The 20,139-nt window shown below is 38.6% G+C and overlaps 1 protein-coding gene across 5 annotated transcripts in view; it reads right to left on the bottom strand.

The window, feature by feature from the left end:
• The window catches only part of PCNX1 (pecanex 1), a 188,358-nt gene that overhangs the window by 131,716 nt on the left and 36,503 nt on the right, over positions 1–20,139 (bottom strand). For all 5 annotated transcript variants that reach the window (XM_055538492.1, XM_055538494.1, XM_055538493.1 and 2 more), the window contains exons 3-5: positions 10,480–10,585; positions 4,350–4,395; positions 3,446–3,535 (exon numbers count right to left, since the gene is read on the bottom strand). In XM_055538492.1, the coding sequence (XP_055394467.1) occupies positions 3,446–3,535; positions 4,350–4,395; positions 10,480–10,585 (242 nt within the window). The remainder of the gene's footprint in view (positions 1–3,445; positions 3,536–4,349; positions 4,396–10,479; positions 10,586–20,139) is intronic.

Genomic DNA, 20,139 nt, shown 5'->3' with positions numbered 1-20,139 from the left:
ATGAGTGCCAACTAGTCAACTAACTGCTAACCAACTAACTAAAGGTCACTGTCCTGTAAATCCAAAGCAGCCAGAGAGCCAGCAGAGCCTCAGCTATTTAAGCCAGAATCAACAACAGCCACTAGGTGGTGCCAAACCGCAGCCCAGACCTACAGGGATCTGGATCAGGGAGCCAGGCTGCCTGCACTCCAGGCCCAGCCAACCATACAGGCATTCCCTGCTAGTTCATGAACTTCATATTAACCCAACCCCACGTCTGACATAACTGAATCTTTTTTTTTTAATTTATATCCTGAAAACTCCTAAATTTAAAACCTCAACCCAGATTTCTTATCTAAAATCCAAGCCTAATGGATTATCTACTAATTACTGTTATTTAGAGATCCTACAGCAACTCATACCTGATATGCCCAAAATGAACCCCTTCTCCTGCCCTTCACCATGCTCTCCCCTCTTCTAAATCTGCTCCTGCTCAGCTTTCTCCTTTTCAGTTAATGGAGAATCCATCCTCCCCATGATTTAACCCCAAAATCTTAGAGTCATCTATGACTAGTATTTCTTTCATGTGCTATTTCCAAATTCATCATATCCTTTCGTTAACATCTGCCACAGTCAGACCGGGCTTCCCTGGTGGCTCATCTGGTAAAGAATCCACCTGCAATGCAGGAGACCTGGGTTCAATCCCTGGGTTGGGAAGATTCCCTGGAGAAGGGCATGGCAACCTACTCCAGGATTCTTGCCTGGAGAATCCCCATGGACAGAGGGTTGCAATGAGTTGGACACAACTGAGCGACTAAGCACACACAGTCAGACCACTTCTCACTACCCTGATCTGTGCTCTGATTATTGCAATAATCTGCCAACTACATCAGCCTCTGCCCCTTTTAATATACACTCAAACAATACAGGAGCCAAAATGACTGTTACCATGTAATAGAGACGATGATATTTCTCTGCTCAAAACTCTATACAGCTGTTCATCTCATTGGAAACTGAAAACAAAATCTCTAAAATGGCTTACAAGGGACTTCCCTGGTGGTCCAGTGCCTCTGCGCTCCCAGTGAAGAGGGCCTGGGTTCGACGCCTCATCAGGGAACTAGATCCCACATGCTGCAACTAGGAGTATGCATGCCACAACTAAAGATCTTGCATGCCCTAACAAGGGCCCAGGACAGTCAGAGAAATAAACATTTTTTAAAAAGTAAATAAAAATAAAATAAAATAAAATAAAAATAAAAAGTAAATAAAACGGCTTACAAGACTCTAATTTGGCCCCTCACTAACCCTGTAGCGGCCACGCTATTCTGACAGGCAGGTTCCTACACTGGGACTTCTGCCTGTGCTGGTGCCTCTGCACGAGGCAGTGTCCCTCCTCCCAAATATCCTGATCAGCTCATTCCGCCTTCAGGTCTCTGCTCTCAGCAAGATTTCCCCTCGACCATTCTGTAATATTTAAACTTGCAATGCCCACAGCGCCCACCCCACCATTCCGTATCCCCTGTCTCTATTACTGCATACACATTTGATTCACAGTAGCATGTTTCCATACTAAGGGTATGAAAGCCACAACGGTAGAAAATTCTGTCTGTTCATCAACTGATTTCTAGTACTTAGAATGGTATCAGGCACACATGAGTACTCAATAATTGCTAAATACATGGGGAAACTGTTATATGATAAAAGCAAGTTATAAAACTGTATGAAAGCAATATAGCATAGTGATTAAAAGCAGAATTTAGAACTAGATTTGAACTACACAACTGCTACTTTGCAGATGGGTGATTTGGGGCAAATTTCTTATAACTCCACTCCTCCGTAAAGTGAGAATAATAACACTGTGAACTCCAAATGTCTGTCATGAAGATTAACTGGGTGAATGCACAGCAAGATGACCTAAACTAGGGTTTGATTAACTAAGGCCTGTAGAGCCAAAGTGGCTTTCTGCCTGCTTTTGTAAACAGTTTTAGTATAACGCAGTCATTTTCACTCATTTATAGGTTGTTTACAGCCTCTTTCACTCTACAACAACAAAGTTGAATAGGTGCAACACAGACCATGTGGCTGACAAAGCTTTAAAGGAGAAGTGTGCTGACTCTTCACAGGACAACAGTATGCACTCGGTGACCGTATATGTCATCACTGTCTACGTCAATATGTACCTGCCAGGGCAGATCTATGTGAATATAATTCCCAACCTGCCAGACTACAACATTCTTGCTCACACAAGGTACTTCCCAGATGAAAATGAAGAGACCTATGACCTGTAAGTGCAGCGGAACTAGCCCCTCTAAGATCACTACCTACCCAGATTCTGAGACACTGCTGATTACGTATTATACAAAAGAACACTGTGATTCTCAGAGATGAATTCACCTTTCCCTTTTATAAGAAAATAGCTTTCGGACCACACAGTACATTCAACTGCATTTTCTAAGGGGAGGGGACAGGCTGTGAGGGGTGGTCCACCAAAGCAAATAAATAATGATGAGGTACTGCAATTCTCCAAAAGCAATTACAGTGATAAACCTAAAATTCTAACAAAATATCCTTGTAAGAATCATACCTGGGTAAAACACTAAATTAGTGGGAAAATGTCTCCATTCAATGATCAATTTGTAACCCTATAAATAAGTTTCATAATGAAGTATAATAGGAAATTTATCAGTTGGCCTGCCTACCAAACATCACCCATAAGCTAACAACAAAAAAACAGGCTGGAAATAGGGAGACAGGTTTCTAATCCAATTCTGGCTCACTGATTATATAACCTGGGATAATCTCAACTGGAAATGGATATGGCATATCCATCCTTTCATGTCTGAAAATTAAAAATCAAACTCAGAAATGTGGCAGTTCTTAAAAAAAAAAAAAAAAGAACTCTATAAAATTCAAAGTACTCATATACAATGAAATTGAATAAGGAGAAAAAAAAAATCACTTAAAACCAAAATTTACATTACAAATCTGCTACAAGAAGACACCATGTTGGAGGCAGACAGTTTCTCAGTAAGTCCAACAGCAAGTTATTTCTCTGTCAAACACACTGTTGTTTCTGCAGTCGGGCAACATATGCAGCAGTTGGCATTTAGAGGTCATACTGAATGGAAAAGAACAGCTTTACACACGAGGTTATCAGTAAGCTAAGCAAGATGCTCTGACCAACTAAAGGAATAGCAGATTCTTATCTCCCATCTCATATTCATTCTACGGCATATGCTCACAAAGTTTCTCTGTTTACTTGGCAGAACATGTGAAGCTGATTCCAAAAGCTCTGATTACCTATAACACTGTGCTACTGCTATGCTGGCGAATCAGTTTATTTTCATGTTTCTAGAAAGCCACACTAAATTATTACAAACTTCTGCCAAAATATGAGCAACACATGGCAGAAACTCACCCTGGTCATCACAATACCTGATGCTGCCATGAAGTAAATTGTTCTTACCTTGTTCTTCACTTCCCTCCTTACAAAGACTAGAGCTCTGGCCCAGACTTAAACTGATATCATCAGAAGTCTTAGCGGTGTCTGTATCTCCTACAAAGTCAAGAGAGACCCAAGAAGACATTATATTAAAAGTAAAAGCTGTACAGGTGGCATAACAACGAAGGACATAAGAGAGCATAGTAGATATTTATTAACTAAAGCAGTTTTTGTATCAGGGGTTATAATAAAAGAAGATGCATTAAACTGATAGGAAGCATCATGGACTGTCAGATCACATATGCTATAAACCAAATATGGAAAGGCCTCATAATACTAGCTAATACAACTATTTCTTTCAAAAGAAGTTTTAAAAATGAAATGCAGATTATTTAATAACTTGCAACAATTTAAAAGTCCCTCCCAGGAAAAATCAGAAAGTTATAAAATTACAGGGCAAAATAATAATGAATTTATTTGACATAGATATATTGAATAAATAAGATATATATGATATATTGGAAAAAAAATTTTTTTAGTGTCTTATTTGTGCCTAATTTAAAGGTTTCACATTAAATTCGTTTTCTATGAACCCCACTAAAACCCATGAAAGCACTTTCCCTCAAGGCAAAGAAGCAAAGAAGTTTCTTAAAGATCAAAATGTACAATTCATACAGTGTAATCCAAGTGATTAAAATACTATTATGAAATTTGGATGATAAAAAAAGTGAAAGTCACTCAGTCATGTTGAAAAAGGACCACAGTTTAAAACTAGCCATCTTTAATACAAGATACATAATTTTATCCACAGAATAATTTCAAGAATAATTTTTCATTACCTGTAAATACACGATACAATTAATTATCTCTACTACGACCAGAAAAGAATGGGAAGTCAGAGGTAACGTTCAGGGGAGACCACACCCACCTTTAATAGTCGCTGCTGTTCCAAGACGAGAGGAGCCAGATCCAATCTGAAAACATGACATGAAGTAAACACAATGCTAGCCACGCCATCAGCACAGACTAGCAAGACTATCAGATGAAATGATACTGTCAAAACAAGTCACCAGTCACCTTCACCAGAAGGCCATGACACATCAGCGCCACACTCGGCTGCAGCGTGTGCAGCACGCCTAGCGCACACAAGCCGGACACTGGAGCCCGCGCCTGCTCAGGGCTGCTGAGCCCCCAGGGGGAGAGCCTCCAATCTCAGACAATCTGGGTCAACAATCGTTATCAGTTTCATATTGCATCATGACACGTTCCAGTGATAAACAAAGCAAAACTAGGTGTCAAGTTTACCTGAAATAAATGTAGACTTATCAGGGATTATAAAGGGAAAGTATGGAGGATAAAACATAGTAACAAAGAGCAACCTAAATCTTCCTGTCAAATTCTTAGTGCATCAATATGTACTTTCCTGAGTTTCAGGCAGAAAGTTCTTTGTAGGCTGTTATAACGCATTTTTTAAAAATAGTAATAATTAAATAAAAACTAAGGCATTTAAGAAAAAGGAATTTTTAGCACAAACTCTATAAACAGAACACTATTATAAATCTGTGGGGTTTTTAGGGCTTATACTCAAGATGGTATACGATTTCCCTAAAATTTTATAACCATTATATGTAACAATCACATAAACAAACACCACAAATTCCATGAACACATTAAGGAAACCAAATATAACAACATGACAGTTACTAAATCAACAAGTCTGAGTAGTTCTTGTTATAACCTGTTTTCAAGGGATTCAAGAAGAGAACAGTCAAGCAAATTTAATATCTTTATACTAAAACCAAGAACATTCACAGAATACTTGCATTTTGCCAAATCTTTCCCTTCAACTGATTCAACTGAACAGAAGTATACAATGAGAAATTTGGTAAAAGTATAGCTAATAATGACTTTAAAGGGGCATGAGGGACTTTCTTGGTCTGGACGGCAATTAAATGGGTGTACACTTTATGTAAAAACATACTGAGCTATACACTAATATGCATACACTACACATATGAAAGCTATATGTCAGTGAAAAACAGCAAAAATAAGCATATGCATATAGGTTAAAACTACTAATAAGCAGTATAGACAAAAAAATGAGCTTTCCAATATTTTTGAACAGTTTATTAAGTTTGATTCTCCTGCTTTTTCCTGATATCTGCTTTCAATTAGCCACAAAAAGCACTGCAATAGACAGAGAAAAAGGCCCCAAAGGCATTTTACTGCAAAAAGAGTTTCATTCTAAACACACCTGCTAAATAAATAAGTTAAAAAACCAACAAGTTATTTTTCTACTAGAATAATAAACACATAACTTTCTACACAGAAGCTTACAAACAAGCAAGCACACCAGGAAGTACCATTTCGTGGCATCCTTCTACGAATTTAAACTTTAAAAAAAGAAAAGTTTTTTGAATATGCATACAGTAGTCATTTGCTCACAACCTCCAAGTGTTTCCTTTTTCTCTCCTTAACAAGCCTCTCATTTTGTTCAAATGTTGGACATATATCTTTTGATTTATGAAGAGAGGACCCAGACTGTAATCTAGGTGTGTGCCCTCATTCTGGTCAATGAACGTATCAGAGAGTCTACTGGAAGGCTTTGGGGAAAGACCTCCCTATGTCTGAAACGATGACGACCAAGGACAACTCTGCCCCAGACTGTCATCTGCTTCTTCACTTTTCAACAGGATCATAATTGAAGCTGCTGTCTGTGCTCATTCTGCAACTCTGAGAGAAAGCCAAAGGCCTTGGGAAATTCCAACCCAGAGCCCTAATAATGTTTAGCTGCTGAACAAATGCTATACAACCAGCTCCAAATGTAGATGACAAACTCCTATTTCTTTAAGTCACTTAATTAGTTGAGTTCTATTACTTGGTGACAAAAGCAATCTTAACAGGTACAATGTGTGGTTATATTTTTATCCTTCATGCTTTTCTGAATTGTTTCAAGCTTATCCCCCCAAATATAATGGGGTTGTTACTGTTCTCATGTGAAACGTAAGGGGCTGAAAATATAAACCACAGTACATACAAATAAAATGCAGCTTTCAAGTTTTCAAGATGTTCACTGCAGCAAACATTTAATAGTATCAACATTCATGATATAGTCAGTGAAGAGAGTCAAGTGCCAAATAGCAAGCACACTAAAATCTCTTTGTTTAAAAACTTTTTTTTTATTATGACATTATAGATGATTTTATTTTCTTCTTGCTGCTTTCCTTCATCTGCTAACTTTCTAAAAATAAACACATTTAGAAAAGGAAAAAATTAAGAAAAAAATGGTATCTGCATACACTTAGAGGTGAAGTTTTCCTTAACAGATCTGCACAAACTAAAATGCTCCAGTGTTTCTTCTCTTTGAGAAGGACCAAAGGAAAGTCCAGGTACAATTAAGAACATCAGAGAACAAAAATTACTTCTAACTAAAGGCAATCAGGCAAGGCCACCTCCTCCATGAAACCTTGCCATCTCTCTAGCTGGAAACATTTATTTTCTCCTCGGAAATCATTAGCTTAGCCCCTTTTCTGTACCATTCCTATGGCAACTATTACTTTGCACCTTTTACTTATATTTCCTTAGTAATATAACATAACTTCAGTTACTTATAGATATCTACTATGAAATTGAAATGGCAACCCACTCCAATATTTTTGCCTGGAAAAGCCCATGGACAGAAGAGCCTGGTGGGCTACTGTTCATGTGGTCGCAAAGAGTTGGACACAACTGAGCATGCATCAAATTGCAAACTCTTTGCGGGTAAGACCCACTCCACGTCCCAGACAAGCAAAATGCCTTGAATACTATCAGGCACTAAAATATTTTAAGGAAGGTAAGTGACAGAAAGAGAGGAATATAAGCAATATAAGTTTAAAAAATGGGAGTGGGGTGGGGAAATGCAGACTAGAAGACGGAAAGGAGACGGGCAGCAGCGGCATGAAGGAAGGAGCGTGACTGTGATGCCGCAGTGCTCAAGGCTTCACTCTCTAGCACTGAAGACATTTGTCAACAGCTATGGTCACGCGTAGTGAGAGCTGTATAATCAAACATGTACAAGAAACACGGCATCTTTGTATTGATAATATGTCTACCAATATACAAAAAGTCCAACGTATTTCCTCATTTCAGCTTTCCTAAAGGATAACAATAATTATGTCAATAATTTCTTTTGTTATAAACAGTTTAAAACTAAAACACCAAAATCCAAGTAGCACAATAGCTTCTGACATCTGCCCTTTTTAATACAAGAGTTAATATTTTAAGGAAAGCCAAATCAGTCAGATGTGCTATGCATTTAGGTGCAGACGTAAGTTAATTATATTCAAGATGGGACTCCCTCCCTAAAACAAGTAGGGCTGAGACAGGATAGGGGCAGGACACAAGCTTTAAAAGAATGACACAAGCTTTAAAAGAATGACACAGCCCATGGAAATGACATAAAACGGTAAGAACCAACTAGGTCCAAAATTCTCTTAGAATACTTCTCTTAGACCTTGGGCCTTAGTACACACTCATCGAAATACATCAGCAAGGGAAGGAGAAGAGGGTGAAAAGAATGGGGAGACTGGGATGACACATATATACTACCAAGTGTACAACAAACAGCTAGTGGGAACCCCTTCATGAATCACAGCCTTGTCGGGGCAAAGGGACTTGCATAACTCAATGAAGCTACTGAGTCACGCCACTGTGCAGAGCCACCCAAGATGGATGGGTCATAATTGAAGAGTTCAGACAAAATGTGATCCACTGGAGGAAATGGCAAAGCACTCCAGTATTCTTGCCTTGAGAATCCCATGAACACTATGATAAGGCAAAAAGATACGACACCAGAAGCTGAGCCCCTCTAGGTTGGAAGGTGTCCAAAATGCTAATGGGGAAGAGTGGAGAGGCAATCACTAATATAGCTCCAGAAAGAATGAAGAGGCTGGGCCAAAGCGCAAACGAGGCTCAGATGTGGATGCGTCTGTAAAAGTAAAGTCCAATGCTGTAAAGAACCATATGCATAGGAATCTGGAACGTTTAAGTCCATGAATCAAGGTAGATTGGACGTAGCCAAGCAGCAGATGGCAAGAGTGAACATCAACATCTTAGGAATCAGTGAACTAAAATGGATGGGAATGGGTGAATTTAATTCAGTTGACATTAAATTTACTACTGTGGGGAAGAATCCCCAAGAAATGAAGTAGCCCTCACTCAATAAGAGTCTGAAATGCAGGACCTGGGTGCAATCTCAAAAATAAGAGAATGATTTCAGTTCATTTCTAAGGCAAATCATTCAACATCACAGTAATCCAAGTCTATACCCCAACCACTAATGTCAAAGAAGCTGAAGTTGACTGTTTCTATGCAGACCTACAAGACCTTCTAGAACTAACATCAAAAAAAGATGTCCTTTTCATCACAGGTGATTGGAATGCAAAAGTAGGAAGTCAAGAGAAACCTGGAATAAGGCAAGTTTGGCCATGAAGTACAAAATGAAACAGGACAAAGGTTAACAAGAGTTTTTTCCAGTAATCATGTACAGATGTGAGAGTTGGAACATAAAGAAGGCTGAGCACTGAAGAACTGATGCTTTTGAATTGTGGTGCTGGATAAGACTCTTGAGATTCCCTTGGACAGCAAGATCAAACCAGTCAATTCTAAATGAAATCAACCCTGAATTTCATTGGAAGGACTGATGCTGAAGCTCCAATACTTTGGCCACCTGCTGCTAAGAGTGAACTCACTGAAAAACACCCTGATGCTGGGAGATTGAAGGCAAAAGGGGAAGGGAGCAGCAGAGGATGAGATGGTTAGATAGCATCACCGACTCAAGGGGCGTGAACTTGAGCAAGCTCCAAGAGATACTGGAAGACAGAGGAGCCTGGCGTGCTGCAGTCCATGAGATCACAAAGAGTCAGACACGACTTAGTGACTGAACAACAACAGTGGGAACCTGCTGTATCGCACACGGAGCTCAGCTCAGTGCTCTGTGATGACCTACAGGAGTGGGATGAGTTGAGGGGGGAAAGTCCAAGAAGAAGGGGATATATCTATATATATAGCTGATACACTTTGTTTTACAGCAGAAACTAATACACTAATGTAAATCTATTATCAGAGAAGGCAATGGCACCCCACTCCAGTACTCTTGCCTGGAAAATCCCATGGATGGAGGAGCCTGGCGGGCTACAGTCCATGGGGTCGCAAAGAGTCAGACACGACTGAGCGACTTCATTATCTCTATAGGGTTAAGTAATAGGAAACTACTTAACCCTATAAAATTTGACAACACCATACCCTGGGCTTCTCTTACCTTCTGAGACGGTCCACACTCTATCTATGGAGTGTGCTTCCTGCCTGAATAACACTTCTTTCGCTTTACTATGGCACCTCTTGAATTCTTTCCTGTGTGAAGCCACGAAGCCACGAAGCCACACTGGCAACTGTCCCAGGGACTCGGATGTGACCTGGGATGTGACCACCCTCTCATGCCCCACTCTCTTTCCTGCAACAGGGCAAGTCTAATGGACACAACGCCAAGAGTATAGTTACCAAAGGTGGCTAGCCACTGCTGTCCTTTCGTCAGCCTTACCAAAAAAAAAAAAAGTAAAAGGTGTGGCTGTTTAAAAGTTTGTTGCAAAATCGTAGGCTTACTCCCCAGGGTAATATGCCAATATTTTGTCAGTAAGAAGAAAGTGCGGGTTTAATTAAGAATACAGAAAGTGCAGCCATATTTAAGAACTAAGCCATTTCATTCCACAAAGAGAGACTGAGATGTTGCCAACACAGACATTGTGAAGGTAAATAAGTACAAGCTCCTAAGGGCATTCACCACAACTATCTTGATCAAAACTACCCCAGGCAGTGAGCATGTGGTATGTGCTCAGCAACAAAGTACTTAATTAATGTGAAAATTCTGTGTAATAGTAATAAACAATGATCAGTAAACAAATCAAAAAATTATCAGCAAGATAAACCCAAACATCAACTGACTGTAACAGACCAGAGAACACCTGAGACCACCATCGGGAGGAAGGAAAAAAGCAAAATAGAACAGCACAGGTTCTTACCTGGTTGCTTGGATCCAAGCCAGCATAAGAATTTCTTGAACTACAACCAACTGGGGGTGTGGCCTCTCGAATAAACTCAGCCATTTCAATTCCTCCACCAGGATCACTGCGGGAGAAAAAAAAGAGAAAAAGAGAGTAATTGTCCTTATTCTGACACCAATTGTTTTCTTTTAGTTTGTTTTTTAAGTTATACTTTTTTTCTGTAAAACTAAGAGGTTCACATATTTAATACAGCAAATAGAAAAATTTGCTTCCTTTGTAAATCCAATAATTTGAATTATTCTATAACCACGTCACTATTCCAAAATATTTAAATCTCTCTCCCAATCTCTCTACATCCACTCAGTATTAGAAACTGGCCTTGATTATAACTGTACCATATAATTGTACCATACTAAATATAGCATGCACTTTATGATATATTGCACTCTATGATATACAAGGACTTCCCTGGTGGCTCAGATGGTAAAGCGTCTGTCTACAATGAGGGAGACCCAGGTTCAAGCCATGGGTTGGGAAGATCCCCTGGAGAAGGAAATGGCAATCCACTCCAGTACTATTGCCTGGAAAATCCCATGGACAGAGGAGCCTGGTAGGCTACAGTCTATGGGGTTGCAAAGAGTCGGACATAACTGAGCAACTTCACTTTCACTTTATGATATATGCCATAAAACCACTGTAGCAAAGAGATGATTTGCCTTTTGTTTCCCAACGGCAAAGAGAAATTGGTCAGAAGGTAATGAGATCTTACACAACCTGTTCTCTCCAAGAGTACAGTCTAAGCTGCCTAACACAATAAAGAACATGCATGAGAACGATGATTCTGGTCAAGCTATTTGTATCTGTACTTCAAAAATTAACAGAATGTCACTGGGACACTAACTTGTTTTACAGAATTGGAAACCTAAGATTTTAGATTTGTATGTGCTGAATTAGAAGGCACAAGTTTAAAAAACTGAAATGATGCTATGTAGTAAAAACAGGCATTGCTGCTGCTGCTAAGTCACTTCAGTTGTGTCCGACTCTGTGCGACTCCATAGATGGCAGCTCACTAGGCTCCTCTGTCCCTGGGATTCTCCAGGCAAGAACACTGGAGTGGGTTGCCACTTCCTTCTCCAATGCATGAAAGTGAAAAGTGAAAGTGAAGTTGCTCAGTCATGTCCGACTCTTAGGGACCCCATGGACTGCAGCCTACCAGGCTCCTCCGTCCCTGGGATTCTCCAGGCAAGAACACTGGAGTGGGTTGCCATTTCCTTCTACAATGCATGAAAGTGAAAAGTGAAAGTGAAGTCGCTTAGTCGTGTCCAACTCTTCGCGACCCCATGGACTGCAGCCTACCAGGCTCCTCTGTGCATGGGATTTTCCAGGCAAGCGTACTGGAGTGGGTTGCCGAAAAATGGGCATTAGAAAGACATAAGAGAAAAGTACTAAGTTCAAGTAACTGAGAAGTCCACTTAAAGTACTTAAAGATAATGGCATCCCAAAATAAGGAAAAAAGATCACGACAAATTTCAAAGCACTTAAGACCATTTTATAATAACGTTCCTCTAGAACAAACTTTTAGAATAATTCAGGTGGGAATACCAGACCACCTGATCCGCCTCTTGAGAAATCTGTATGCAGGTCAGGAAGCAACAGATAGAACTGGACCTGGAACAACAGACTGGTTCCAAATAGGAAAAGGAGTACGTCAAGGCTATATATTGTCACCCTGCTTATTTAACTTATATGCAGAGTACATCATGAGAAACGCTGGACTGGAGGAAGCACAAGCTGGAATCAAGATTGCCAGGAGAAATATCAATCACCTCAGATATGCAGATGACACCACCCTTATGGCAGAAAGTGAGGAGGAACTAAAAAGCCTCTTGATGAAAGTGAAAGTGGAGAGTGAAAAAGTTGGCTTAAAGCTCAACATTCAGAAAACGTTCAGAAAAAAAACATTCAGAAAAGATCATGGCATCTGGTCCCATCACTTCATGGGAAATAGATGGGGAAACAGTGGAAACAGTGTCAGACTTTATTTTTGGGGGCTCCAAAATCACTGCAGATGGTGACTGCAGCCATGAAATTCAAAGACGCTTACTCCTTGGAAGGAAAGTTATGACCAACCTAGATAGCATATTCAAAAGCAGAGACCTTACTTTGCCAACAAAGGTTCATCTAGTCAAGGCTATGGTTTTTCCTGTGGTCATGTATGGATGTGAGAGTTGGACTGTGAAGAAGGCTGAGCGCCGAAGAATTGATGCTTTTGAACTGTGGTGTTGGAGAAGACTCTTGAGAGTCCCTTGGACTGCAAGGAGATCCAACCAGTCCATTCTGAAGGAGATCAGCCCTGGGATTTCTTTGGAGGGAATGATGCTGAAGCTGAAACTCCAGTACTTTGGCCACCTCATGCGAAGAGTTGACTCATTGGAAAAGACTCTGATGCTGGGAGGGATTGGGGGCAGGAGGAGAAGGGGACGACAGAGGATGAGATGGCTGGATGGCATCACGGACTCGATGGACGAGAGTCTCAGTGAACTCCATGAGTTGGTGATGGACAGGGAGGCCTGGCGTGCTGCGATACATGGGGTCGCAAAGAGTCGGACACGACTGAGCTACTGAACTGAACTGAATTATTATCATAATTATCATAATCCTATCTTTTGCCCCAAGTTTTTTATTCATTCTACCTGATATACAGTCTATGAAATTTTTAGCTATCATTACCAAGGATAAAAGCTCTAATATATACACTGAGCATTATTGTGGACATAGTTTATTTTACCATTTGGCATCTAATTCAACCTCCTTGTTAACAAAAAGAAAAAGCAATCCCAAATTCTTCTGGTGAATCACCTCAACCCAAGCTCTCATATGGCTGGGGTAATGCTGACCCCTCTCTCAGGGTTAGGGGGAAGCTCTACTGGCCAAAGTCAATCAGCATATCCCAATCTCTTGGTCTAAACAATTAGTAGTTCCAGAATAAGCACATGACCCAACTCAGGTCAGAGCACTTTACTACTGAGAGAAGAAACTTCTTTGTATCTGCTTGTCTTAAATGCTGAGAAGAAGAGTCACAGAGCTGCTGCAGCCATTTTACAACCGTAAGGGGAGAACCTGTCTGAGGAACCAACTAAAAGAAAAGCACAGCCTCGTAAAAGGAACCAGAGTCATGAAGTTACTTGAAATTCTGCATACTGCCATATCTGATGACATCCCTTAAACAGAGACTTTTCACTATTGTGAGCCATAAATTACCTTAACCCTGTTTAGGTGGGATATTCCATCAACTGTAATCAAAAGATACAGGTAAATAGAACCTGCTTACAAGTACACCTTCCATTTATGCATTTGTCACTAAAGCTGTTTGAATTCTAGTGTGTTTTTTTAAATTAATGGTCTAATAATCATCATGTCCTTATTCGCTTACTGGGTCCCTAAGTCTAGGCCACTGACTACAGTTGGCTAATTAATGTCCAACAATGGAAATTAGCTTTCTAACTTTTTGTTAGTCACTCAGTAGTGTCCAACTCTTTGCGACCCCATGGACTATAGCCTGCCAGGCTCCTCTGTCCATGTGATTCCACAGGCAAGCATACTGGAGTGGGCTGCCATTTCCTTCTCCAGGGGATCTTCCCAAACCAGGGATTGAACCTGGGTCTTCTGAATTGCAGGCAGATTCTTTACTGTCTGAGTTACCCATCTATAAAAACAAGATATAATGGAACTCAGTTATGAATATGAAGGCAGACTCCGCGTACAAATGTCCATGTGTGAGAAAACTGAAATATGTTCAAGTATGCTGGACATTTGGTGTTAAGTCACACAGGCTATCTAGGCCAGAATGAGAAATACTTTTCTAATTTGCCAAAATCTTAAGTGTGTATATACAAGCAGTTATCACCCACTGAACAAGTGATGAGTGATAACCAGCAATATTACTGCTAACTCCACTGGAAAGCATCCTCTAATTCAGATTGCAAAGAATCAGAAGATGGTGAGCAAGGTGAAAACCAAGGAAAAAATGTTCGATACCACAGAAAGGACAGACAGCTCTCATCTTCCCTAGTACCTATGCATCAGCTGTAATGATACGTAATTCACATATCATACAGTTCATCCACTGAAACTGTGCGATCTGATGATTTTTAATATATTCATAAAGTGAATGTGGTGAGGCATCCATCCCACAGTCAATTTTAAAACATCTTTATCATCAAAAGCAAACCCATTTAGCTGTTATCCCACCGCCCTCTTCCCATCAGCCCTCAGCAACCACTAATCTTTTGTAACTGGCTTCTTTTACTTCGCACAATGTTTTCAGGGTTCATACATGGTATAGTATGTATCAGTGCTTTATATCTTTCTCTGGCCAAATATTCCATCGTAAAGATAGGACACATTTTGTTTATTAAATCATCAGTTGATGAATCATCTTTCTTAGTTTTATATATCACTTCTGAGAGCAAGTTCAAATGATTACAATTAGAACATAAAATTAATAACAAAGCAAAATTTACTAAATATTTAATATATTCTAGTCACAGGCGCACATGTTTTATTTGCATTTTCTCATGAAACATTCCCCTAAAATCTATGCTATAAACACTATCATCCTCATTATACAGATAAAAAAACTGAAAACTGAAAGGTGTAAAAACTTCCCTAAGTTCTCAGAGGAGCATACAACGTAAGCCAAGTCAATAGTATATGGAATTCAGGTGGGAAGGGAGGACACCAATAATACTTACTCAGCACTCTACAGTGTATTATCATAGCTGTTCTTTCTGCTTTTCTTCCTTACACACGAGAATGTAGATATTCATAATCAGTAAGGACTGATAAAAGATTTGAACACCAGGTCTAAGTCTAAAGGCCACAGTCTAAGATATCAATAATGCCTTTTAACAAATAGGCACTCAAGTTCTCTTTCCAGTTCAAAACAAAAAATAAACTCCATTATCTACAGAAGGTTTCTTAACATCAGCACGATTGACATTTCAGGCCACGTATTCTCAGCTGCTGGGAACCACCTTGTACATTCTTAGGACGGTTAGCAGCATCCCAGACTTCTATCCGCCAGATGCTGGTAGTATTTCTCCCTGTGATAACCAAAAGTGTCTTCAAATATTGCCAAGTATCTCCTGTGGTGGAGGGTCATCTCCAGTGGAGAAAAAATAATCTACATCTAATGCTCAATGGTCAACACTGAGTGGAAGGAGGTACTTAGGGAGAAAAAAAGATGAAAGAAAAAACAAATAGTTCTTTTTATAGAAAAAAACTAAATCCTCTTGCCAACTTGCTGTACCTTTCTCTTCTCTACAAATTAAGAAGCAGAACTTTTAGACAGTTATCAGTGTCCTAATATATAAAATGACTGAGTAAGAATTTTCTTTACTAGTAAGGCTTGTAGCTTTTCAGCAATGGTGATTTCAGCACATACCTGGAAAGTAAGTAGTTGACAATTCCCACAGAAGCAAAGTGGCCTACTGCAGTAAGCAGTAGACCGAACTGACCAAATCAGGGAATCGCTACCTTTACAACTTAATTTCCTCATTTGTTTAAAAAACAAACAAACAAAAAACAGGTACAGGGGAAAGAGGAAAGTAGAAAGGGTCTAATCTGAATTATAAAGATGTCACAAATCAATTTGTTGATAACTAATATCATTAACAGCTCAGGCTTTAACTAGAACTTCACAATACCACCTCAGTACTAAATTTACAAATCTAATCAAGACCACAAGGATGTTCATAAAAGCATAAATAGATAAAAAACAAAGTCCCTAAACAGAATAAATCTTCAGAAAATTTAGCCTAAAACTCACCTGAGTATATTTTAAATGGATCCTTAATTTACAATATTGCAAGCATCACTGCATGAGAAAGAGAAAAAAGATATATTCTGTTTTCACATATTCACATTCCAAAATTCAACGTGCTAATTTCCTCTCCTGAAACGTTAAAAATGTAGTACATATATAAATGACGCCGATTCTTTAAGATCAAGGTTTAAGATCATTATTTCTGAGCTGCCATACCTCAGCCAATGGCAACCAGAAGCAGCAGCAGTCAGCCCTACTGCATTTGCTCATCCATGCAACAAACCGACAGCTCTAATGTACCAAGTACAGCGAGAGGCTCCGAAAATCACTGCATTTGTTTTCCTGTTCATTTCTGTTCCTCAGAACAGAGATTTGTAAGTGGGAGAGTGAGGGAAAGGAGATGCCAAAAGCAAATTCCGCAAAAAGGATCTTATTTAATGGTGACGCTTCAAGATACTCTCTTTAAGATTAAAGAAAGACAAAGATGTACACCAATACTATTTCAATTTAACCATGTGTTAGAAGTTATAGCCAATGAAAAGTTAAATAAGAAGAATAAGGCATAGAAAGGAAGAAATAAAACTGTCATCATTTGCAGCAAATCAAGAAATAACCTACAAAATTTTACCATTAATAAGGGAGTTTAATAAGGTTGCCAGAAACAAAGTAAACTACTACATTTAAAGGGACAAAAACAAAAAGTAATTAGAAAAGGTTGATAGAATTTAATAAAAGCTATGAAAGCCTTTTAATGGAGAAATGATAAATCTTTACTGAAAGACATTAAAGAAGACTAAAGAAATGGAAAGATTCAATATTGTAAGGATATCGATTCTCAGCAGAGGAATCTACATATCCAATGTAATGCTAATAAAAACTCTAAGTCCTTATAGACTTTGCCTAGCAGACTCTAAAGTTTGTATCAAAGATCAAGAGTAGCAAAGTCACTCTTGAAAAAAAAACAAGGTACAAGGTTTGCCCCACTAGGTATCAAAAGTCTTGTTACAAAGCTATAGCAATTATGATTTGTGTGGTAACTACATAGGCATAAACTATATTAACAGAACAGATAGAGCCCAGAAACATACCCACCATTTATGATAAAGTGAGTACCACAGATCAAAAAGGAAAAGATAGTCTTATAACAAATACTGATTAAGCCAGTTATATATAAAGAAAAACAAATCCTAAATCCATACCTGACAACAGAACATAATAATTTCCAGTACAACTGAAATGTGAAAACAAAGAAACATGAAATTTTAAAAAGACAATCTCTGAGAGTATTTCTTGATATCTGGGTAGAAAATAATTTCTTAAATAAGACACAAAAACATTAATTACCAAAAAAAATCAATAAACTATAAATTTAAGAAATGTATGATAATCATAAGAAATCTTAAGAAAAGCAAAATGACAAGCTATAAACTGGAAAAAGACATCTGTAATGTATATAACCAACAAAGGAGTAATATAATGAGTATGTATTTTTAAAATTTACTTTTAATTAAAGGATAATTGCTTTACAATATTGTATTGGTTTCTGCCATACAGCAACATGAATCAGCCATAGGTATACATATGTCCCCTCTCTCTTGAACTCCTCCTTGTTAACAAAAAAAGGAGAACTCCAAAGAAAAATGAAACAAGAAATAAACAGGTACTGGAAAGAACAGAAAGCTTAAATGGACCACATATGTGAGGTAAGATGCTCTGCCTCATTATTAATCAGAAAGGTTAACTATTGATAGAAGTCAAAATAAGACACGTCTAACACTCAACTGTTAAAATGGAAAACTAGTAAAACTTACAAAAACAACAAAATCAAATATTCAGGCTATGAAACAAGAAGGACTTTCACACACTAGTGGTGAAAGTATAAACTGGTATTATTGTTTTGGCAAACAGTTTGGAATTACCTAATAAAACTGAATGTGAAAATGCCCTGTGAACCAGCTTGCGAATGTTAGATATACACATGTGGCCAAAGAAACATATGATAATGTGTTATCTGAGCAAAAAACCTAGAAATAATCTGAATGACTATCAACAGAAAAATGGATAAACTGTAGTCTATTCCAACAGTAGTAGACTATACAAGAGCAAACACAAATAATAGCTGGAAGCATCAACATGCATAAGTCTACAAAATATGAAATTCTGCACAAAAAAAGCCCTTCACAGAGAAAAACAGACAGTATGACTGTCTTTAGGATGTCTTAGGCAGGCAAAATTAAGTAATAATAGGTTTAGGACTATCTACAAAGACTGTATAACAGTAAACCAAGGGAATTATTAATAAAAAATTTTAAAATAAAGATCCCTCCTGAAAGGAAAAGAGTAGAATGAAATGAGAAAGACTTGTATTTGTATAATGTCCTATTACTTAAGTTGTGTGGTGGGTAAGTATTCACTTGGTTATTACTCTCTAAATTATACACATACTTGATATACTGTTTGAAATATACATTTCACAATAAAATTTTTTTGAAAACTAAAAGAAAATAAAAAGATAAACAACATAAGCATTAAGAATATATACAATTATCCAGAACTAATCATATACAACTTATACAGAACTAGTAAGAGCTAGCAATTACCGAGTTGTTCCACGTATCAAAAATAGTTCTAAGTGCTTTGCAAATATGATCTCATTTAGCCTCATAATCTTAAAAGATGATGCTGTGAAAGAGCTGCACTCAATATGCCAGCAAATTTGGAAAACTCAGCAGTGGCCACAGGACTGGAAAAGGTCAGTTTTCATTCCAATCTCAAAGAAAGGCAATGCCAAAGAATGTTCAAACTACAGCACAATTGCACTCATCTCACACACTACTAAAGTAATGCTCAAAATTCTCCAAGCCAGGCTTCAGCAATATGTGAACTGTGAACTTCCTGATGTTCAAGCTGGTTTTAGAAAAGGCAGAGGAACCAGAGATCAAATTGTCAACATCTGCTGGATCACTGAAAAAGCAAGAGAGTTCCAGAAAAACATCTATTTCTGCTTTATTGACTATACCAAAGCCTTTGACTGTGTGGATCACAATAAACTGTGGGAAATTCTGAAAGAGATGAGAATACCAGACCACCTGACCTGCCTCTTGAGAAACCTGCATGCAGGTCAGGAAGCAACAGTTAGAACTGGACATGGAACAACAGACTGGTTCCAAATAGGAAAAGGAATATGTCAAGGCTGTATATTGTCACCCTGCTTATTTAACTTCTATGCAGAGTACATCAAGAGAAACCCTGGGCTAGAAGCACAAGCTGGAATCAAGATTGCTGGGAAAAATATCAATAACCTCAGATATGCAGATGACACCACCCTTATGGCAGAAAGTGAAGAAGAACTAAAGAGCCTCTTGGTGTAAGTGAAAGAGTAGAGTGGAAAAAGGTGGCTTAAAGCTCAACATTGAGAAAACTAAGATCATGGCATCTGGTCCCATCACTTCATGGCAAATAGATGGGGAAACAGTGGAAACAGTGTCAGACTTTACTTTCTTGGGCTCCAAAATCACTGCAGATGGTGACTGCAGCCATGAAATTAAAAGATGCTTACTCCTTGGAAACTTATGACCAACCTAGACAGCATATTAAAAAGCAGAGACATTACTTTGTCAACAAAGGTCCATCTAGTCAAGGCTATGGTTTTTCCAGTAGTCATGTATGGATGTGAGAGTCGGACTATAAAGAAAGCTGAGCACTGAAGAATCGATGCTTTGGAACTGTGGTGCTGGAGAAGACTCTTGAGAGTCCCTTAGACTGCAAGGAGATCCAACCAGTCCATCCTAAAGGAGATCAGTCCTGGGTGTTAATTGGATGGACTGATGTTGAACCTAAAACTCCAATAC

The sequence above is a fragment of the Bubalus kerabau genome, chromosome 10 (assembly GCF_029407905.1).
Source record: "Bubalus kerabau isolate K-KA32 ecotype Philippines breed swamp buffalo chromosome 10, PCC_UOA_SB_1v2, whole genome shotgun sequence".
NCBI lineage: Eukaryota > Metazoa > Chordata > Mammalia > Artiodactyla > Bovidae > Bubalus > Bubalus kerabau.
The sequence above is the reverse complement of the archived record's forward strand: the minus strand, read 5'-3'. Positions and strand labels throughout refer to the sequence as shown.